The sequence below is a fragment of the Ochotona princeps genome, chromosome 5 (assembly GCF_030435755.1).
Source record: "Ochotona princeps isolate mOchPri1 chromosome 5, mOchPri1.hap1, whole genome shotgun sequence".
Classification (NCBI taxonomy): domain Eukaryota; kingdom Metazoa; phylum Chordata; class Mammalia; order Lagomorpha; family Ochotonidae; genus Ochotona; species Ochotona princeps.
This window is the reverse complement of record NC_080836.1, coordinates 43,344,446-43,368,388: the sequence shown is the minus strand read 5'-3', so window position 1 is coordinate 43,368,388 and position 23,943 is coordinate 43,344,446. Positions and strand designations below refer to the sequence as shown.

Here is a 23,943-nt window from a genome sequence, read left to right as displayed (position 1 = left end):
CTCCAGGAAGTTTGTTCTAGTCAGGTTATGAACATTATAAACTTCCAAAGAAGAAAACTATCAGGGAAAAAACTAAAACTTAGCAATTGTATTTATGAAGAAACATAGAATCCAAGCAAGTGAAATGCTATCAGCCAGCCAGAATATTTTTCAAGAACTCTGTGTGTGTGTGTGTGTGTGTGTGTTTAAAGTCAGTCACACCGTTTTACTCAAATACCAAGTTGATCGATCACTTGGGAATTTGTAGGCCCAGCCAAAATAAGATTATACATGAGACTTATTTCTCTTTTCGGATGCTTTTTATAAATTTATTTTGAAGTCTTTATAATTACTAAATGTTCCCTTCTTTTAGAAGATATTCTGAGAGGAAAGCAAAAATATCACTCTTGCAAAGCCGTTTTCATTCTTCCAAAGGCCTGCTGGCAAATTATTCTCACTGATCTTTCCATCTCTCTAGCCTGTGCATACACACCTAACCCATACTAAATTTCACCAGATGGCATTTTATTTCTTTAAAGTAAAGCAGCCGTGGGTTTAGACAGTTGAATTTTTAAACTTCTGTATTTACTGAAAGTGCATATGGTGCTATATGGACAAAGAAATTGTGCTGGAAGAAAAACATTTCTGTCTGAAGTGCTGTATAATCTCCCAAAGGAAGAAAAAGTGCAGTTCAGGGGTGCATTTCTTACATACTGTTATGCGATTTCAGTGTTCTTTCTCTGGCAAAATTAGATGTATTTATAAGGTACATACCTGGAAGTTTCATTTGTTAAAGTAACTGTTTGGTTTCAATTACAAAGGTTGTTGAAAACCCAAGAATTTGCCAAGGCAAAAGAAATGCAAAGGAAAATGAGACTTGAACTAGTAAAAAAAAAAAAAAAAGAAAGCAAAACAAACAAACAACAACAAAAAAAACCTCTGTATGTCAAGTAGGCAGATGTTGGTGTAGAGTTCATTAGAATGAGAAGGCTATAAAACCTCCCTTGAGCCACTCATAGTTCATTCTGAGGCCAAGAACGCCCCCAAAAATCTGTTTCTAATTTTACAGAAATCTTTCGAAATTTGGCACGGCATTCAAAAGTCCTTGGAAAGAAAAAAAAATTAAAAAAATAAAAAGCTTATCCTGGCTTCAGCTTCCAACTCCGAATCAGACTTGCGTCTTTTCCACGGTTTTCACAGCTCCAGTGACCCACGCTCTGAAGCCAGAATTAGCTAATTTTGAAAAACATCTGGAAAAATGAAGGTGAGTATATGTAGTCTCAACAGTTGCTAAATGGTGAGAGTGTTGGTTGAGTGTGACCAGAGTTTTCTGTTGTTTAGAAGGTAAGGATCAGTACATAAGTTTTGACTTCCTGGAGTGGGTTGGGATTGGGAAGTTGTTCTAAATATACTGCCGAAGCATTTGTGCCTGCAGTGCTGGAGGAATTCCAGCAATTATCACCAGATCAGTGGAAGACAATCAAAAGCTTTGTGGGGAGGGAGAAATAGGATTTGGATGTAAACAAAATCTAGTCATTCCAACTACTTAACAGGAACTGTATATACGTCTGATTTGTTTTTCCTAATTCTGTGTAGACATGGTTAAAAATTGTTTTTGGAGTTGCCACTTCTGCCGTGCTTGCCTTATTGGTGATGTGCATTGTCTTACGTCCTTCGAGAGGTAAGAACTTTCTCTGATTTGTCCAGCTGGCTAAAACAGCCAAGAAATCCATTAGTGTGTGGCCACAAGTGGTCCAGTATTTCCTAGGTGTTGATTTTCTAAAGTTATTTCTGTTATTTCTGAGGAGACATGTAAGCTCAGAGTGTATTGTGCAAGACCAGAAATACTGAAGCATTTCAGGCATCAACAGGGCGAGGCTCATGGTGGTATTTAGGCCATAGAAAACCTAAGGGCTATTTTACTTCATCCCCACAAACCGGAGAATGTATGCTAAATGCAACCTTCCAAGCCATTCCAGCTTAAATGTCTCCAAGGAAAACATTTTTAACACAATGTTGTTTTTCCTTACTGTTTATCTTGTGGGAAGCATAAATGAACGGGATGTGAAAGTTAAAACAGAGCCTGTGGAGTTTTATGTTACTAAAAGTTAAAACAGAGCCTGTGGAGTTTTACGTTACTAAACAGTCTTTCTGGACATTTTGGAAGGAAGTTGAGAAAGGAGATGTCAGAACAACTGTAAAGAAAAAGAAAAACTATTGCTCTAAATGTGGTAGTAAAGACAATCGAGTCAGAAAACCTAACACCTGCAAGTAAGCACTAAGATTCGTGTTCAATTCAATCCATTTTAAAAGGATTTAATTCGTTGATTCTACTTCTCTGAAAATTGAAACAAACTACAGGTTGATAGGTTAGTTTAAATTTACATGCAGAAAGAAAGCCACACTTCTGAGAGGGGCGGGGGGAACCCACAAAGATAATAAATCGTATGCCTTGGAGTTGAAGGAAAGGGAAAAAATTTGTCCTAACATGTAGTAAAAGTTTAAGACTGAAGTGGGAAATATCTCTGTTTAAAAGTTAACATATGGCAAAGAAAGATCAATGCCATGTCTTCCACTGAAGTGTGTAGGAAGTCTGAATGAAATCTCCTGCTTTTAAGAACAAGAAATATTGAAAAGTATTTTGAAATTTTCTAAATATTCATGGGATTTCATAGAATTATAAAATGAGTAGGTTAACTAATAAATTAAGGCAGTGTTCTTATTAATTTTTAATCTTTCCTTCTCATCTTTGTTAGCAAATGATGTCTCTTAGACCATTGAAGTGTTTGTATATTTTTCATTAAAATTGTTTTCAGATTTTTATTTCAGTCATTCTCAGAGTCTCAGGTCTTTCACTCCAGCAGTTGCTAGGTGGTAGATTAGATCTTATTGATCCTTTGAATGCTTAACCATTGAAATTAGCTCCTGATTTTTAAGAGGAGCATCAACAGTACTGAAAGAGACGCTTTGTTATCTCAGAAACAAATGTGTTTAAGATAAAATATGGATTATATTGCGAGCCTATCTCTATAACCACATGGATGTTTACTTTGGAATTTGAGGCCCCCATTTCTAGTAAGAATTATATTTATACATTTATGGATAGAAAGCAAGTAATTGCGCCCCTTCAAACATTGGCATAGTTATATATAATCTAGTCCTTATCCACTTTCCAAGTTTAGGTTTGCAAGGCATATCCACAACTACATATTGTAAACTTTGCACAGAATAAAAGTTCTATGTTATTTATAACATAAATTTCAATTTTTAACCAACAGGATAATAGCCAGACTAAATGAATTCTCTGATAAAGTAAGATATTCAAATTAAGCTTGAAGTAAAATTTCAATACTCATTCAGGAATAGAAACTTTATGAATAATTAAAAACTACTGTTTCCATCCATAATGTCACTCTGTTTCCACCCTGAATTTGCTGAAGAATTTCACATAATTCACCTAATTTCATATAATGCCACTTAAGTGATTTTTAAAGACTAATTTATTGATTGCAATGCAGAGTTATATAAAGAGAGGGAAAAGCAGAGGGCAGGGAGAGATTTTTCCACCTGCTGGTTCACTCCCCAAATGTCCACAGTAGACAAGGTTTGCACTAAAGTCAAGAGCAGGACTGGACTAACGTCAATCCAGGTCTGTTTTCCCAGGCATGTTAGCAGGGAGCTAGATCAAAAGTGGAATTCCTGAAACTCAAACCAGAGTTCCTGTGGGATATTAATGCTGCAGTGGTAGATTAATCTCCTGTGCCTTAGCACCAGCCCCACTTGGAAGGCAAGCAAGTGGCACTAGTCATTGCCCTACTTTGTTAGTGGACTAGGGAAAGTTGTCTTTCTTTCCGTGAGACAGTATCGTAGATAGTCTCAATGTTAGGAGAAAGGGCCTCTGACTTGGGAATTCTCTCTGTTCTCTTTTCTTCTCACACTAGACTCACTCCTCAGTCATCTCCAGTTTTGAGTACTAGGTCCAACTCTCACTTTCACATCTGTTCACTGCCTGGTGAGAAAGGATTTTAGATGACAGGCAGCAAAGGGAAAGAGGAAGGGGAAAAAATAGAATTCTAAGCCAAGAAAGCTACTTCTTAGCCTTCAATTCATGCGTCATCAGAAATTCCATTACTGCAACATTTCCCTTAGGTGCCCTTGCAGTTTTAGCCCAGATCTATACAACAAGGTAAGAATAGGATTTTCTTAAGGAACATAAAGAATACTTCGGAAATATTTATTCTTTTATTTATGTATTAATATATTAAGTGCCAGTATCCACCTGCCCATCATTCTGGTTTCTGAAGATATAAAGGTAAGTGATATATACTTATTGTTCAAAGGCAAGGGATTAGAAGTCAAGTTCTTGGTATACATGGTGATGATGAATGGTCATCATAACCAGTAAGTGAAGGAGGATTTCTGCCGTTTCCATTTAAGTGAAAGACAAAAAGAGGCGATGTTGCACAAAAGGAGAAAGTTGGGAGCACTAGACTTAAGATTAAACAAGCTTTGAAAGAATTTAGTAATATCTGAAGAACAAATAACAAAATATAGTGAAATGAAGGAGGGTCACCAGCATAATCATAGATATCTGGAAAAAGTTCTTTAAAAACTTCCAAATTTCTTATTTTTATTATTTTTTTTTCAAATTCAGAGCCACACATGAGTTTCTTTTTTTAAAGGTTATTTATTTTTTTTACAAAGTCAGAGATACAGAGAGGAGGAGAGAGAGAGGAAGATCTTCCATCCAATGATTCACTCCCCAAGTGAGTGCAACGGCTGGTGCTGTGCCACTCCGGAGCCAGGAGCCAGGAACTTCCTCCAGGTCTCTCACACGGGCGCAGGGTCCCAAAGCATTGGGCCGTCCTCGACTGCTTTCCCAAGCCACAAGCAGGGAGCTGGATGGGAAGTGGGGATGCCAGGATTAGAACTGGCTGTCATATGTGAACCCAGCACATACAAGGAGAGGACCTTAGATGCTAGGCTATTGTGCTGGGCCCGTAAAATAACCTTTTATTGTAGATGAAACAATCTCAGATAAAATCCAAAGAAATTCACTGAAACTAGTAGAACTAACCCATAAAATTGTAGGATGCAAGATCAACACATAAAAAGTTTAATGTTTTTCTTTAACAAAAAGCAATTCAAAAATCTAAATAAGTAAAAAGATATTCTGTTCAGGGACCAGAAAATTTAATATTTTTAAGAGAACAATACATCCCAAATTTATCTACAGATTAAAAGATATTTCAATTCAAATACCATAAAGAATTCTTTGTAGAGGGTCTGATGTGATATCCTAGTAGCTAAATCCTCCTCTGGCATCTGCCAGACCCTGCACCTGTGTGGGAGACCTGGAAGAAGCTCCTGGCTCCTGGCTTTGGATCAGCTCAGTTCCAGCTGTTGTGGTCACTTGGGGAGTACGCCAATGAATGGAAGATGTTTCTCTCTGTAAATCTGACTTTCCAATAAAACTAAATAAATCTTTTAAGGGAAGAATACTTTGCAGAAATTGACAAGCTCATCATAAAATTCATGTGAGAATACAAGGTACTAAAAATGAGCTGAACAATGCTGAAGAAGAAACTTGGAGAAATCACATGTCCTTACATCAAAATGTACTACCAACCTACATAATCCAGACAGTGTGCTATCTGCACAAGTAAGTATTAACATCTAGGAAAATAGGATAGATTTCATAGTTCAGAGTAAAGTCCTGTATTTACAACTCAGTGATTTTCAATAAAACTGCATGAAATTCACAGATGAAAACCTTTCAACAAGTGGTACTGAAAAAAAATAGGGTATCCATTTGCAAAGGAATAATGTTGGATCTGCCAAGAAGACATAAAAGTAATGGCAAATAGTCTAAAGTTCTTATTTTAGGTTATGAGTTCTTAAATCTCAAAGACAAAGTAACGAAGCAAAATCATGTTAGTTGCATTTCTTCATATTTTAACACTTTGCATTGCTAAGAACACAATCGAAAAGCTGAAAATACAACATGCAAAATGAAAACAAATTATAAAACAAAAAATTAAAAAATTTTAATACATATTATGGAATAACTATGTCTAAATCTTGAAATAATTTGCAGGACTATAAACATGTTTTAATTTCACATTCCACAAACTTTTTAAGCAGTTTTATGCATGTGATAAGGGCGTTTTGCCCAGAATATATAAATAACTCATAATTCAATAATAGCCCAATTGAAAAATGAAGGACAGATATTTTTCCAAAGAAGATACACAAATGACTAATAAACATATTCGTAATTCTCATTGCTATCAGTATGAAAATGCAATCAGAGCCACACACAAAAAATCAGGAATGAAACTCTGTAAGGAGCATTCAAGCATGTACTTCATGGAAGACTTGCAATGGGCATGCTGTAGAAATGCAGCAACAGAGAATAAAAAGGCTTACCAGAGGTGTCAGGCCTATATGCTCTACAATGGAATAAGACAGGAAGATCAAGGATCATTCTCAAGTGTCTGAGTGAGGATATAAGGATTAGTGGACAGTGCCATTAATGTGCAAAAACATGGGAGAGGCACATGTACCTTTTTTTAAATGAAAAAAAATTATTGCCTATAGAATAAGAACTTTATAGGTAGTAACTTCTTTGCTTTGATTAAGTTCAAATTATAGCATTTCCGATCAATTTAGCTCTTTTTTGAAAGAGTTACTTATTTTACTTGCAAGTTAGAGTTTCAGAGAGAGAGAAAGGAGGGAGAGACAGAGAACTCATCCATCAACTCAATCACTCCCCAAATGGCCACAATGGCGAAAGCTGAGTAGGTCTGAAGTTAGAAGAGCTAGGAGGGTCTTCTGGGTCTCCCAGAGAGTGCAGTGACCCAGTCCTTGAGCCATTGTTTGTTGTTTTCCCAGGCCAGTAGCAGGGAGCTGGATCAGAAGTGGAGTAGCCAGGACTCACCTGCTACCTGGTACTCATGTGGGATTCTGCTGGCACAGAGAGAGGATTAGATACAACACAGCTTCTGCTGTTCCATTGTTCTTTGCTACTGTGGGCTGGTTAACTCTTCCTCATTGTCTGCATTTGTTCTGTGTTGTTGCAGCAGTGCTACATATGTGGGGTTTTTTACATATGTGTTTTTGCTTTAAATTGTAATATAGTGCTAAAGTATCCCTCCTCCAAAGTCAAATGGAGCTAGTTAAAGGTCAGCTTTGCTATTAGACAAATAGTACTAGACAAATTAGCTCTCCTTAGTAATTTCCTTTCCCTAACCTGTGAAATGATATTAATAATAATATTTATCCATGAAGGTTGTCGTGAGGACTTAAAAGGATCTTGTATGTAAGAACTTGGTAAATTTTAACACTTTCCAATTTCTCAGGACTAGAGAATTAAACGGCAGAAACAGGAACAGAGTACTAATCAAAAAAGAAGCAAAGTTCTGGGAGCACAAAGAATCATTACTTGCTTGTGAATCATTATGAACTGTAATTTCTTGGGCTTATAATTGAAACAATGTTCAGCTATGATTTAATAAGTTGAAAATGCAAATAATTAAAATAGTTAATTAGAATGTAAAAGCAATGACGCTAAAGAGGACAAATCAAACCTAAGAGGATTGTGAGGAATTAAGTGTTAATAAAGTGTCAGTTTTTTATAAAAGGGAAGGAGCTTTCAGAATTTGTTGCTACTTCTGTTTAACTACTACACTGTAAGAATTTTAAATGCCAAAATGAAACTTTAAAGTCACAATGAATTATAGTAAGACATTGTTGGGAAATGGATAGTATCTATAACGAAGAGACTGTTTGGAGGCAGTTTTTAAGATCACTGAATAGCAGTGTAAGCAATAGTGAGACAATTAATATTATTTAATATTCATGAATAATACTGAATTAAGTGGCATCCATTCTCTTTAAAGTCTATATTGCTGTGCAAGCCAGCGTCACTCGCCAGGAATTTATATTCAAGCCACAATTTGATTGACAAGCTCAGGTGTACAGTGAGCATTGGTTTCACTGAAATAATTAAATTGGGTTTTTTTAAGCCTTTGCAGAACTACTCAGGGACTTGTTAAGGATTCTACTCTTACAGATTCTGACTCTATAGGTTTGAGACAAGGACTAGGGATCTGCCTTTTAAACAACTATTCCAAGTGGCTTCAAGGATCACATCTTGATATCAGTGAGATATCTTGATATATCTAGAGAGAGATTTTATGAGTCAAGTTTACAACAAAGCTTACAGAACAAAAGCAGAGTACAGCTACATCTTTTTCAGGGAGTTATTAAAAATAAGCTAACCCAAAATCTATCAATTTGGTTAAGTGTTTTTCATACAAAACTGTATTTATTCTATTCTATTTTATTCTGTGTGAATGTATCGTATGCTCTCCAAGCTTTTGGTTGTACAACAATAATAATAGTAAGACACAGCTTAGACCTTCAAGGGTAAAGAGTGATGCGTTATAAGATTAATTGCCACACAAATACGAAAATGTTTAACAAGTTTAGATAGGGATTACATTTACGAAAACCTGGTAGTGCTTTCATAGTACCTTGTTGAAGGTCATTTCTGCTGGTGATTATTATGAAGATCAGCATTGATAGTGGAATGAAATACTGTTATCATTGACATTCAATGAAATATATTAATGATCATTCTAAATGTACAAATAGTAAGAGCCTGGACTGAAATTCTTAGTACACTTTTTGTTTTGTTTTAAAGCAGATACATAATTTTATTCCACTGATAAACATGTGATCATTTCAATAGGAAGAGAAAATGTCTAATTTAAATTCCTCCAGCATTACTTGGTGGGCGCTTACATGGTACCAAAACATACACCAACATATTTACACTTTGGAAGTCCTGGGCATGTATGAGGTATCTTGCAAAGGTAACATAAGATTAGAAATAATGATTTTATCGCAACCTGCAGCAGTAATCCTATTCCCATGTAAATGTAGTTGGCTCACATAAATACACCTTTTTTTTACACATATTCATTAGTTTTTGGGTGAAATAAAAAATTACTACTCTCTTATGGCAATTGGTAGCATGATTAATGCATGTTTAAAATTGCTTTTCCAATATTTTGAGTCACAATGGGACATATGCTAAATTCTCTATATAGATTGTTGGCATTTCTAACTACTATGCACCCATATAAACTAAATGACTAACTAGGAAGTAATATCAAATACACCATCAAATATAACCTTCCTGAATAATCGACATTACATAGAGATGTAAAAGAATAGATAACTAATCATCACACTCTTTCAGAGAGATCTGATAAGGCCCAGGAAGGTCATTAATGACATAAGAAGGAAAACAAGTATGAATTTTAAAATGATTTGTAATTCCTTTTTTGCATAAGTTTAATTATCTTTGAGTAATAACACACAAATGGTATCTGTGATTGCAACTCTAATAGTTCATCTATGGTGCTAGATAATAGCCAAAATGCTTGAAGTATGATCTATTAATTCAAAGTGGAACAAATGTGAAAATTTTAATTAATTTTTATTATTGTTTTATGATACAGTTCTATAGGCTCTGGGATTTCCCATCCCTCTTCCCCACCCTACTGATTTACCCTCTAGTAGTACAATGGGTGGTCCTTCATGAAGAGTCATAAGTCCATCATGCTGTTATTGAAGTATTTCCTGACACTGTAGGCATGGACAATGTTGGAGAGTTCAGCATCCTACTGTTAGAATATCTTTGGCTTTTTCACTGGGAGTCCATCTTTGGGTGGATACATTGAGACATACTGCACTTTGTCTCCATATCTGAACATGTCAGTCTCTGCTACACTTCTATTATACATCTCCTTAAATGCAGAACCAGTGAACACAGTACACAACAGGGAGGAAAGGTAGTAAATTTTCATCAGCATGAAGTTAATCAACATGCTACAAAAATGCCAATGCATTGCTAGAGTGATGAAAAAGAAAATCAAAAGCCTTCTTGAAGAAATTGATGCTATTCATGACCCATGTGGCACTGAAGAAATTACAATAAAAACAAGAACCCATGAACAGATGTGAATCTTAAATATATGTCCTTGCAGGTATTTCTCAAATTGTGGGTTTTGTAGATATTCGAAAACAACACCATAGGTTCTAATGAATACTTTGTTTAGGGGAAAATGGCATCAAATATTTATTTGAATAATATTGAGGGTCGACCATACCAACAACGTGCATTCCCCTGCTGGCACACATGAGGTCAGGGACTGGAAGCAGGTATGGAAGGGGAACTTGGGGTGTACAGAAGCTGGGCAGAGGTAGGAGCAGGACAGGCAACGCTGCAGCATTCCTCAGCATTTGTGTGCATCAGATTTGGGGACCGGACAGATGGGTTCAGCTGCAGCACCTACTAACATGTTCAAGAGTCAAGACAGGTTGTGGGACATGGCTGGCTAGGATGGGCTGCAAAACTAACCAGCAAGAGCTGAAACTACAGGTGGGCCATGCCAGGTAGGGTTGAAGTAACTTTTGGCACACCCAAGACTTGGTGATAGTATGTCCAGATGCACACAAGGGACATGACAGCCAGCTTATCTAGGCCAGCAGAGAATGTCAACTGCCTTGTCCAAGAATGGAAAGTGGAACAGACTAGAGAAGTCTCCTGGACAAGCTTTGCGGTGTGTTCCTAAGTCTGTGGATGCACTAAAGAAGACTTTGTCAATTAACAGACCTTGGAAAGATTTTCTTCATCCTGGAACAACCAAACCAACAACATCTTGGGGGCTATCGAGAACACTCAAGTAACCCTCTGAACACTCTCCCCATCAGGCTCTCTGGGGTGTCCTCAGGGGACCACCATGTCTGAGTACTAATATATTTTGACAGCAAGGAGCCACCCTCTCCCTTCCTTCCCTGCAGACATAGGAGGAAAAAAAAAAAGACTGGAACATTTAGTCCATCCTTTCTCCATGTCTGACCCTCTCCACCCTAATCAGAGGCCCATAGGATATGTATCCCTCTCAACTATGTAAACAGTACTAAAAATAAAATTGGAAAAGAAATGGCTATAATAAATGTTTCAGTTAAATTATCTGACTTAAGTTAGCTTTGTATTAAAATGAAGAGTAATTATAACTTGGAATGTATCACTGAAGCATAACTGTAAGGAGAATTATATGTAAAGGTACTTAAATAGGAAAACCAAGATATAAGTCATTAGCCATAATGAAAACATTATTTCTGATAGACTATTTAAAAATATACCACCAAAGTAATATTCATTTATTGAATCAATTTCAAGAACATTTTAAAAATCTTATTATTTTGGTAGTCACAGCAAATACATTCACTACATTATAATTTTTTCCATCTGGATATTCAGAATTGTAGAGACATAAACTAAATGAATCTCATATGTAAAATAATTTCTCACTAAATTGGTGTTATCGTTTTCCCTTTACTACATTATAAATGGGTTATAATTTGCTCCTAGGAGAGTTAGATAAATTTGAATTACATGCTTGGCAGTCATTCTACTATTATCATAAATGGTCATTTGAAAAATGGTCATTTATTCATCGAATGGGAGTTATAAAACTAGTGATATGAATTCTGAACAAGACCATTCAATGAAATGTTTTCTTTGTAATTGTGTACTATATGCAAGCTGTTTACGATGAAAACATTGTGAGCATATAATTGGTTCACAACAGAATAACATTGTGTCATCAAGTAACCACTGCTTCTATTTGCAAAGCAGCTCAGCAGTTGCAGATTTTGTTAAAGTCACCAGAATAAGTTTTGGTAAACTGAGAGCAAGCAAAAATGCATAATGTGTCAGTGTTAAAATATCAGAGGAGTCAATTAACTGGTTAATGAATTTGCTCTTATTGCATAGCAGTACATTTGTATGGCTACAAGATCAATAGAGCAACTTGAGTTTCAGATTTTAAAATGCAGTGTGACATACATGGGAGAATTGTCACTATATCTTAAGTACAGTTTTTGTATAATGACTAAGTACACACCATGATGCCAAAGATTGACCCACCACAGTCACATAGAAAATTGAGAGAAGGAGGCCTAGCGCGATAGCCTAGTGGCTAAGATCCTTGTGTTGCAGGTACCAGGATCTCATATGGGTGCTGGTTCATAGCCAAGCAGTCCTGCTTCCCATCCTGCAACCTGCTTGTGGCCTGGGAAAGCAGTCAAGAATGGCTGAAATCCTTGGGACCCTGTACCTGCATGGGAGATCCAGAAAAGGCTCCTGGCTGTTAGGTTTGGAACAGCTCAGCTCCAGCCATTGTGAACACTTGGGGAGTGACTCAGCAGATGGAGGATCTTCCTCTCTGTCTCTCCTCATCTCTGTATATCTGAATTTCCAGTAAAAATAAAATAAATCTTAAGGAAGAAAGAGAGAGAGAAGAAAGGAAGGGAGGGAGGGAGGGAGGGAGGGAGGAAGGAAGGAAGAAACGAAGACTGAGAGAAGGACACAAATCTCAACAACTGATTGACCGATGGATCCATTCATTCTACATCTTACTTTCATGCCTTAACTCATTCAATAGGGGTTTGTTAAATGCCTGCATTTGCTGGATAGTGATAATGTGCAAAATAAAACGTGATGCTTAAACTTACAGCAATTGTTTCGAATATATTGTTAAAACTGGATGATCAGTAAAATAATTATCCAAAAACATACAGCATTATAAACCAAAGCAAGTACTCAACAACAGAATGTGTTTCATGGCAATGTGTAACCACAGAGCTTGTCCTGAGCCTAGGGTTAGAAAAAGGTTCCCAAAGGATTGGGAAAGATTCCCGGAAATCCTTGATTGGAGAGCTCAAGTTTCAAAAGCAGAGCTCTGCTATAAAGAAAAGTATTTAAGGAACAATATGCTGGGCATATTTGAATCTAGAAAGTTCTGAGAGGCAGGAAGGGCCAGCAGGATAGGCTGTACCAGTTCAATGAAGCTTGGATTTCAGATAACTATTGTTGGTCTTCATCCAGAAATGAATAATTAGGGAAATTATACATTTTTGCAGAAAGATAAAATTAAGGCTCTTAATTTTGATAGTTTTGCTTTTACCTGGGAAAATGCCAGACTTATAAATGTTATTCAAGGTATAGATCTCCATAAATTTTGATTCTGTTTAGTGGTAGCTCGGAGAAGGCGCAAGATGGGGCCAATGAAATGAAGGGATATTGGGAGTTTGTTACCTTTTTATCCTCCTGGTATACCTGACTGTTTTAAAGGCTCCTTAGTAAGTTTATTTATTTATTTATTTTAGAATTATGTTTGAAAAAGGCATAGATGAAGTTTTTTGTTTGTGAACTCCCTAGCCTTCCCTTTATTCCACATTTTCTCACAAACTTCTCCTTACAGACCACTTCTCTAAGTTTTGTTTATCCTATAGGTAATGATAGAATCATGATAGGCATTAAGCAAGTGCTTAACAAATGCAAGGTCTGAGAAAGAACAAATGTAGTCCAGGTTTAAAATGTGCTTAATATATAAATTTCTTGCTTGCAATGATATGTTTCCTCTCTCATCCCCAGTCCACAACCCTGAAGAAGGTACAGCCAGAGCACTCACACTGAAGGACATATTAAATGGAACATTTTCTTATAAAACATTTTTTCCAAATTGGATTTCAGGTACGTGAGCTTTGTTTCCTTATATTTTGGAGATGTTTTAAAATGTATTTTGCTTTTAATGCCAATGCATATCTTTAGTAGCTGAAATTGCAGCAGCTTCAATAGGTAAAAAGAGAAATGACCTAGATAACTCAAGTACCCCCTCAAAGCAACCTAGACCAATTAGGCTGTATTTACCCATCATAAACAGACCAACAAGAGTTTTAACAAAAAAAAAAAAAGTAAAAATTGAGAATACAGTGTTCAAACTACTTAAATTTCTGTATAGCTTTTGGGAATGGAAAATATGGAAAAATTAGGGGAGGTCATGAGAATTAGATCAAAATAAATTTTATTATTAATCTGAAAAATATATGAAAAACTCAAAATCTCATTGTGAATAAAAAAGACTGTTTAAGGCTCATAAAATTAGGTCTTCCAAACAGGTTGCTATCACTAAGTCTAATGAAATAAATGATGAGATCAACTGCTTTGTGACTTTGGAGCTACAAATTATAAAGTGCCACTGAAAATTGAATAAAATCACTTTTCTCTTTAGAAAATACATTTCATATAAAGCAGTTTTAAACTAAATCAAGCATAATCCAAATGTAACTTACATTTGATTATCCTCTCAAAAAACTATCATTTTATACTGATTTATCTTCTTTGTAAATAACAGAAAATCAAATTTTATTTATAAGCACCTGAATCAGAATAGAGTTGCGAACATTTTTGCAAAGTAAATGAAAGTGTCCTATCCTCCCTTCCACGAATAATTTGTTTAAACTTGACACAGTAAAACCTACTGGACAGAGAGGAAAGCTAAATGAGTCTGTAAGAGCAGTGTCTTGTGTTATAAAAGCACTTCCTAATAAGATAAATCATTTCAAATTTTATTTTGTTTTCATTCTTGTTTAAAGGACAAGAATACCTTCGTCAATCTACAGATAATAATATAGTGTTTTATAATGTTGAAACAGGAGAATCATATACCATTTTGAGTAATAGCACCATGGTATGTATTCGACATCATCTTTCTATTCAGAAGCTTTTGCCATCTGTTCACTGACCAAGAAAAAGAATTAAAATTCCTAGCAGCTGGTCTGGTCCCGACCTGCCTTGCTGGTTCAGTTTCTCACAATAGTCCTTCGATGTTCTCTTCCAGTTACACTAAATCACTGTCCTTACCTTCTTCCATATTACCTGGCAAGTTTTCTCATTAGAAAAATAGCATGGCACGACACAGAGTTAAAAACTCAAATCTCAGACTCAGGCACACTGAGTTTCAAATATCGTACTTACCAGCTATGGAACCTTGGTTAAAGGGCTCTGCGCTATGACATCTTCATTGTGCCTTGTTGTCTTCCTCTGTACAGTGGGTACACCAGTTTCTCTTTATGATAATATAAAAATTAAACGGAATAATTAAAAAAGAGGTAGTACCTAACATGGAATAAATGCTCACTAAATGGTAACTACGATATATGGGCAATGCTTTTCTGTTCTTCTAGGTTATTAAATCTCCAGCTTTCTTTACTCTTAAAAGTCTGCTAATACTTTAAAGTCAAGGTCAGTTAATACTCTCCTCTCCTTAAACAAAGATCCTTTCATTTGGATTCAATCACCCTTTGCTTAATACCCTTGCAATGCTATAGTAAATGTCTTTTATACAATTTGTAATGCATTACTCATTTACAAGGTTACCATAAGCTTCTTGAAATTATAAAGTATATCTCATTTGTTCTGACTTCTCCCGTAATGCGTAGTAAATGCTGTATACAATAGGTACAACAAACATTTTTTTTCATTTGCCTGAAAATATGGATGTGTAAAAGCCTATCAATGGCATTATATTTCTTTAAAACTATAGGTGCACTTCTTTGTTTTATTTGTATTCTAACCAACTTTTGCAAAATTTCAGAAAAGTGTGAATGCTTCAAATTATGAATTGTCATCAGATCGTCAATTTGCATATCTAGAAAGTGATTATTCAAAGGTATCAACTATTTAATTTGGGTGTATTTTACTATATATCGTACTAATCCACAGATTGCATTTCTTAAGTAACAAAAAACAAGAGTTTGTCATCATCTCTAAGTGTTCAGGAAACTATAAGAAACTATGTGGATTCAAAATGAGATCGAATAACATAAATCATAAATTAAACAAGCACGTGGCATTCTTGCCAGGTTATCATAAAATAGTGGAAATTATTTTCTTGTGGGGGAAGAAAATTGCGTGTTGGGGCACTGACCTCCATCAGAAATGGGAAAATGTGTAATTTTTAAACATATTTGATACAATCAATCATTAGTATATTCTCACTTATTTTTACCTAAATAAAGTTTATATTTACTGAAAGTGGAAAACAGGCATAGCGTATTTAAGTCACCTGATCAGATACATTCATTTATGATCAGGAGCAGTCCAGGGTGTGAGTCTGTGTCTGAAAGCCTGGCCTAGGTACATCAACCCAGTTTAATGGGACTTTGATTCTGCTTTCTGAATGAAGTTGTAGAAGGAAGGTAACTGTTTCATTACTTTTTACACTAGCAATAGCATTCAATTTACTACCAAGTTAAATTTCTGTTACTTTCACATCAAAAGCCATTTGCTTTGACTTTACATACATATCCCTCTTGAAATGCAAAATTTCCTTAATATTTGGCAGTCCAGGTCATGGTATCCAACAATCTTTAGAAAGACTTGTGTCAACTTTATAGAACATCTTTGCCAACAGTTTCAAACTCCTTTAAAAATTAGAATCCAAAATAACACTTGCATAATTTGTATGGAGCCAACACATTTTATAGCAGATACCATACACTTACACAGACACTTAACATACAAAGATGCTTCACAGAAAAAAGAACAGTTTTATTCAGGAGAAAATGACTAGTTAAATGTCTCCTTTTTTTTTTTTTTTGATTGCTGTTGCATAAAAACTATGTTCAATTAAATGAAGACAAGTACTTTACAGCAAAATTGTACTTTGAGTGCAATGTTCTTCACCCAATTTTAAGGGAGTTTATCATGAATTATTCAGTAACAGGGTGGAAGTCATAGTGGTTTTATCTCAATCCAGGTGAAACATGAAGGGAAGATTCCTAGGCCAAGATGTATCAAGGATAAGGGCTTTTTTTTATATTAGGAAATATCTTTGGATATGCTTTTTATGGATGAGGGTTGAATCACTGCTGAGATTAGTTCTGGAACATGGTCAAGCCAAAGCCTGCAGTAGAGCTCTTTAAATGAAGACTCATTTGGAATTAAAGCACATCCTTCTCAGTGCCTTATGAAAATAGCTCTCTATAATTCTGGAACTAGAATTGGGTAATTTATGAGCATGTATTACTTTAGAAAAAATTTTAACTTAAACTTGTTAACAGGTACATAGCAGGTGTATGCATTTATGGGGCACCACATGATATTTTGGTGCATATACACATTATATAATATCCTGATTATATATCATTGATATAAACCTTTTAAAATTTGTAATTTGTCTTTGCTTTCTTCTTTCTGACAGCTTTGGAGATACTCTTACACAGCAACATATCACATCTACGACCTTATAAATGGGTAAACGCCACTTTCATTCATCAATAATACTTAAATCTGATAGCTAGGCTTTCTTATTCCAAATTCTGCACTGAGGTTAAAACTACATTATCTTGTTACAAATCTTACTTTCTTACTTTCTACAAACAGATGTTCCTATAAAATAAAAGTTCCTCAATGAAGTTGTAGCTTCTTCAATGATCTTCCATGTTCCTAAGAAACTTTCATCTTTTTTTTAACAAGCTAGAGGATTTTATCACATAGAGCAGCACAAATTTCACCTTTCCTTATTTGCCTAGCATTCTTTACTCTATATACAATGTAGTTCTGTTTTTTATTTTTTAGTTTTTCATTCGTAAAAGTAGTATCTATATAAATTAACATGAGGATATCAAAGTATTAATGAAAAATTTAATTGAAAGACATACATTTTGATGCAAAATATTTTGAAATCTATAGAGAGTATTTCATAATGTGCTTTGTTTAAGAACTTTTTGAACTGTTATGTGTGTTAAAAGTACAAAAATATGCATGAGGCTGAGAGCTACTTCATTGTAGGGAGCACAAGGGAGACAGATGAAACATTAGTTGTGTCTGAAAGCCTGCTCTGCTTATTCAGAATTGTTTAAATAATGACAATCAGTTAAAATCAGGTAGTTAAAGAGTAATATGCTTAATTAGATACATTCACATGTTAAATAATCTCAAATGGAAATGATAAGCTCATTTACTAAATTATTTTTAAATCCATATGAATATTTAGCTATTTGAAATATTTAGCAATGGAAAGAAAAAAAACTGATGAATGTGTAGGTAAATAAAGAACGAGGATGAGAAATTCCAACAGAGGATGAACACGTGAGGCTCACGATGAAAAATGAGTCTAGTGGTCAGGATACTCCTAGGAGTTGTGTTTGGTTAAAACTAGAGTTGAGGGGTCAGCTAGCTCCCTGGAGTTTACACCAGAAAACAAGGGCCAAATAATAATGAGGAAACCATTAAAAAGCGTTTAAAACTCTTTCTGATAACAATAAGAAATCACTCAAGGGTTTTAATGGAAAATGACATGGCCAGATTTGTACATTAGAAAAATGACTCTGGCCAAGTATAGACAATGAGTTGGTTTAGTTACTCATCATAATGTGATATCCTCTTTGTTGTTATGTAAAATGACAAAATAATTACATGGTTTGAAAAGGTATTGAGAAATATCTTCTAGTTTATTTCCTCTTTGCTTAACGAAAGCAAAAATCAAAAAGAAAATTATCTGTCTATTGCTGCAAAATGGTTATAAAAGAATGATTCTGATCTCCTTAAACTTTCAAAGAAGCAGGAGTTCTTAAAATAGAATCTAAATCCCGCTAATGGGCTCTGAGTCTTTACTTTTTTTATATCCACAATGTAAGGATTACCTATTGCCTGAGAAGCATATACACTCAGTTTTGTGGATTTGTGAATTTTTACATCTACAGCTGTAATCAACCATTGACCAAAATGATTTTAATTACCTCTGTTATTAACATAAAAATTTCTTTATTATCAAAATTAATACATATTAAAATAGTACTTACACTTATTATGATAGAATTAGTAATACAGTTATTTGTATAGTATTTCCATGCAAATAGTATTTTTTTTACTATTTTAGTAATAGTCCTCAGTGTATTTGCATGCAGTGTGTTAGGTATTAACAAGTAATCTAGAGATTACTTAAAATATATAGGAAAATGTATATAGATTAGATGCAAATGCCACACCATATTATATGAGAGAGTTGAGTAACTGAGGATTTTGGTATCCATGGGAGATTCTGGAACCAATCCCTCCTCTCTGACAAGGAAATGAAGGAACTACTGTGAGTGGAGCTAAATTGAGCTTGAGGCGCCAACTCTACCCTCAAGAAATCTTTAGAGAGCTGGAAATCAGCCTTTCAAAAACAATGTCTCAGAGTTTAATCACACCTTTATTTTTATTTTAATAACTTTTTGGTTCTGTATTTTGAGGTCACAAAATAAAGCAACATTTCAAAAGAAATTGATAATATTAACATTTTATAAATGGTTTCCATTAGCTTTACAACCTCTAGTTAAATTAAACATTTAGTCAAACCACTGGTTTTTGTTGTTGTTAACTGAATACCACCGATCCCAAGTCTATTATCTATGTCTCAAAAAATCTGAAAAAGAGAAAATGAAGATGATTCTGTTTCAAGCTAGGTATGAAATAGTGATGAATTGACAACCCTTGTAAAGAACCCTCTTCCTTTTGTCAAGTGGTTAGTGACTTAGAAAATAAAGAATTGGCAGTAGTCATGGCCTGCTAGTCATGCAGACATGCACAAGTGATTTTCAGTTTAGTACTTTATGTGATTGCATTGATAATTGCACCATATATAGAAAATGAAGACAGTGTCACGGTACCAAAGGTCACATGAACAAGTCTGAGTCCTAATTAAACAGGAAAAAGCAGTCTTCTTTTTCAGGATCTAGCTTTTGCCTGTGTTCTCCAAATTGTTTCAGTCTTGCCAGGGGCTCTACACTTGTTTACTTCCCTCTGGTGGCCAGGATTGCACTGCAAAGCCAATAATGGCCTACAAGGGGCCTCATTCTCAAGTCATCAGGACTATGACATGTTCCCTCGTTGCTTGATAGGTCCTTTGGTGCATAACCTAATTGGTTAAATTCAGGCAATATTTGTTAATGGTCTTCACAGATGTGCAAGTGTTAATAAAATAAGAAACGTAAACATGTCAGGCACATAAAGGTCTAGGTTGCAGAGATTTTGTTGGAGGAGATGGGTAGGGAGTTTTTCTTGAGGCTCCTCAAGTTGCGCTTTGGAGACAAGTCTTGCTTTGTTTTCCCACAAAAGCAGTCTTGATGAAACTATTAATACAATCTTCAAGATGATAAGTCAAAACTTAAGCATGGTATCATATGATTTTTTAACACATTAAAATCTGAATATGTTCTTGCTGAAGAACCACAAAAGCTCCACAATGCAAGTCACTCAATTGGGTGCTTGCAGAGCAGTGCTAACCACCAAAGTGAGATTTCTGGCCAATGGAATATTTGAAATTTCCTCATGGGTGGAGGACTTTACAAGCTTAAGGCATACTGCCCAGTATACGATCTGTTTTTCAGTTTAGCTTGAGATCAGATGTTCCTTTCCTTTTCTGATTTCAAGTCAGATCCCTGGGGAGATTGTCAAATGGCATCTTATTTTCAAAAATTTGAAATGCATATGCATTCACAGAGATGGGGGTTGTGAATGAGAATGTGGAAGTGCACATATTAAGCTTCAGCACAATTATAGAATTTCAGAACTGGAAGGCGCTTCCACAATCATTTTACTCTGGTGTCTACAAATTTTACAGTGCTAGGGGTTAAAAGGCTTGTCTTTAATTTGAAGTCTGCCATGAGCTAGCACTGTGACATTCAAAAGTCAGATAGTCTCTTTAAAACTAACCTTGAATTTTCTACAAAATGATGAGAAACTATTAGGTAGTTTCTCACAAACATTGACCTGTTCCCCTCACAATATAGGTTGGAAATATCAGACCCCAAAACATACAGTTTTAAGGAACTGGTGGCAACACTCGTGCCTGCTGCCCCATATTCCTGCATTGTTTTATGACATTTGTAAAATCAGAGGGAAAATGAACCTTACTTTTCATTATTTATCTATTTTTTATTCTGTTTTTCTGAATTGAATAGCAAAGTTTGTTCATTTTCTTCCTTATTTCCTTCTTTCCTTCTAGAGAATTTGTAAGAAGAAATGAGCTTCCACACCCAATTCAATATATAAGCTGGTCACCTGTTGGGAGCAAATTAGTAAGTGTTAAAATTATAGGAGTGTTTAATCATTTAAATGAAAGAGGAGCCATTTGATTTTGGCCTTTGTTAAATCTCCCTGCCTACAAGAAAAAAAAATACATTCATGACTATTTTCATGGTTAAAAATGGGAAGAGTTTTGATAAATTGAAACCCATCTGAGAATTCCACAAAATCTCAAGCTCATGGATAGACTTCCTTAAATATCTCAGTCAAAAACTTTATCCTTATACTCAGCCAGAATGCGTTGTGCCAGAAAGCTCAGGGAAAATATGGTTTTCACAAGTTTCCCAGACTAGCTTCAGACAACATGAAATTTTGTCCAAGCTCTTATTTAAGGACTCTAAATAAAGATTAGATCTGGCTAGCTATTAATATTCTGAGACTTATTTGACTTTCTGTCAATGTGTGATTATTTATTTGAATAACAAAATAACTAATATAAATGTAGACTTTATTCTTTGTCTAATACAGACTTTAAAAGTCAGAATCGACCTTAATGTGTACTGGTTGGTTTTTTTTTAACGCATTAAAATGATATGTTAACTGGGAAATTTTTGCATCTGAATAATCAATGCTTTTAAAAGTATTCAGAGAATAACAAAATCAGTATACAGCCTTCAAATAATTTATATTGGAATTTCTCTTTATTGACTAACATATCACCACTTCTAGGCATATGTCTATCAAAATAATATCTATTTGAAGCAAAGACCAGGAGATCCAGCTTTTCAAGTTACATATAATGGGAAAGAAAATAAAATATTTAATGGAGTCCCAGACTGGGTTTATGAAGGTAAGCTGTGTGCTTTTTCTACTGCTGCTGTTTTGGGCTTTTTTAGTTACTGAAAACAATTTCATTCTTAATAAGATTAAGATGATTAGCATCGTTTTTCAATGCATAGTAATATTTATATAACATTATTAAGAGATTAAAAGATGATGCATATTTTAAAAGAACACTGGTAGAAATTATTTTCGAGAACATTATTGTCAAGTAATAGTAATGACTCGTATTCCAAGAAGTATATGGCCTTTTGAAACATTACTACATTTTCTCATGTTTACTTTTCAGCTTTTTAAAATAATAAACTGATCTTAGCTTTTGATGCTTTCTTGATATTTTTCCTCATTCTAGGTCTTATAGGATCCAATACATAACTGGATTTCAAAAGGTTTCCTCTTGTCTGTCAATCTTTCTCTTTCACTCTGTGTGTGTGTGTGTGTGTGTGTGTGTGTGTGTGTATATATGGGTGTGCTTCAAATCCTTGCATTTTTTTCATTTTAATTCAATTTCCCACAGTGTTTTTAAAGTAACTGTGGGTATGTGTTTATGTGTGTGTATGTGAACTAACCCTTCTTTACTACTATTTACAAATAAAATATTCCCGGGACAGAAAATCAATATACATTATTTGTCAGTACTGACATATTTAATTACACTTCTGATTAATGTCAATCCCTTCCAAGACTAATTGATCCTTGCTAGAAGAGGTAAGGCTAAACTAGTCCTCCTAAGTCAGGTTATTGATTGTTTAAAGAATCAAAGTATGCTATTTGTACAGCCACCTTAAATACATTATGTAAACCAATTAACAACTATTTTGTAGGAGAGACAATGATAAAGAGTAAGATGTAATTGCAATTAATATGTTAGTACTTATTTTTCAGAGGAAATGCTTGCCGCAAAATATGCTCTTTGGTGGTCTCCTAATGGAAAATTCTTGGCATATGCCGAATTTAATGATACAGATATACCAGTTATTGCCTATTCCTACTATGGTGATGAACAATATCCTAGAACAATAAATATTCCATACCCCAAGGTACGTTGAGTACTTTTAGAAGATATTTTTATTTCCTTGGTGTCAAAATGAGCAACCATTGCCATGAATAGAGGTGGGAGAGCTCCTTGTCCTTGTTCATTGTAAGACAAACATTGCACTGTGCTCTATTACTTATGTGGACATCTGCTGCCTTGGACATCTGGTTATGCTGCATGAAATAGTCTTCTCAAAGCCCGCTGCAAAATCTTTGGAAAACATATGGTCTAGATCATGGGGGGAAAACAAGCTTAATTTAATTTCAGAGGTTTTTTTTCCCATATTTCATATTCTAAATTCCTTCCTGAATTTGCATGTAAATTCATATTAAACTGGAATATGCAAATGTTGAACTTGATGTTCCTGTCAGGTAGAAACAGGCATAAGTTTTGGTCTTTTCTGGACATATAAGGTAGATTAAGTTTTTGAGTTTCAGTCTTCTCCTTGAGGAGGTTAGATATGGCATAATCTTGGAGTTGCTTACTCCTAAACTTCTTAAGAGTACTTATTATATCTAATCTGCATTTATTTCCATGCTCTGGGGAGAGATTAGAGTGTGGAGTATCCCAGTGGGCAGGTCACAGTAAAGCATCATATCCTAATTTGAATTTAGACAAGAAATCTGAAAGAAAGTAATCAAAACATACATCATTTCTTGTATAAGGAATTGGATGTGTTTTCAGAATGTGGTTCTTTGTGTTTTGGTTCTTGTTTACACCCATCAAGGGAAATGCTGTCTTGAATGGATTGAGTGAGTGACAGAATGATGAAGGGTGTAGTATGCACAAAAGTGAATTTTGAATCAAAAATAGTGCCCACACACAGAGAAATAAAGTCACAAGTCAAGTATTTTTGTTAAAAGGCATTGAGAAAAGGTAACAGACAGGAAGTGAGTATTGAGAGCAAAAACCCCTCCCCAAAGGGTATGATAGAAAATTGGAGACATTTTGGAAGTAAGAAGTCTGATACATGCAACCCATGACATAAAAGAACACTGATGGGGCCCGGCGGCGTGGCCTAGCGGCTAAAGTCTTAGCCTTGAAAGCCCCGGGATCCCATATGGGCGCCGGTTCTAATCCCGGCAGCTCCACTTCCCATCAAGCTCCCTGCTTGTGGCCTGGGAAAGCAGTTGAGGATGGCCCAATGCACTGG

The 23,943-nt window shown here is 35.1% G+C and overlaps 1 protein-coding gene across 3 annotated transcripts in view; it reads left to right on the top strand.

Annotated features, from left to right (window-relative positions):
• Nucleotides 1-935: 935 nt before the first annotated feature.
• Nucleotides 936-23,943, top strand: part of FAP (fibroblast activation protein alpha) — a 61,683-nt gene continuing 38,675 nt past the window's right edge. For 2 of the 3 annotated variants that reach the window (XM_058664561.1, XM_004577116.4), the window contains exons 1-9: nt 936-1,243; nt 1,576-1,660; nt 13,496-13,594; nt 14,497-14,591; nt 15,498-15,572; nt 17,106-17,158; nt 20,895-20,967; nt 21,644-21,764; nt 22,640-22,794. In XM_058664561.1, the coding sequence (XP_058520544.1) occupies nt 1,238-1,243; nt 1,576-1,660; nt 13,496-13,594; nt 14,497-14,591; nt 15,498-15,572; nt 17,106-17,158; nt 20,895-20,967; nt 21,644-21,764; nt 22,640-22,794 (762 nt within the window). In that variant the 5' untranslated portion in view covers nt 936-1,237. The remainder of the gene's footprint in view (nt 1,244-1,575; nt 1,661-13,495; nt 13,595-14,496; nt 14,592-15,497; nt 15,573-17,105; nt 17,159-20,894; nt 20,968-21,643; nt 21,765-22,639; nt 22,795-23,943) is intronic. The other variant, XM_058664560.1, reaches the window with a different exon arrangement.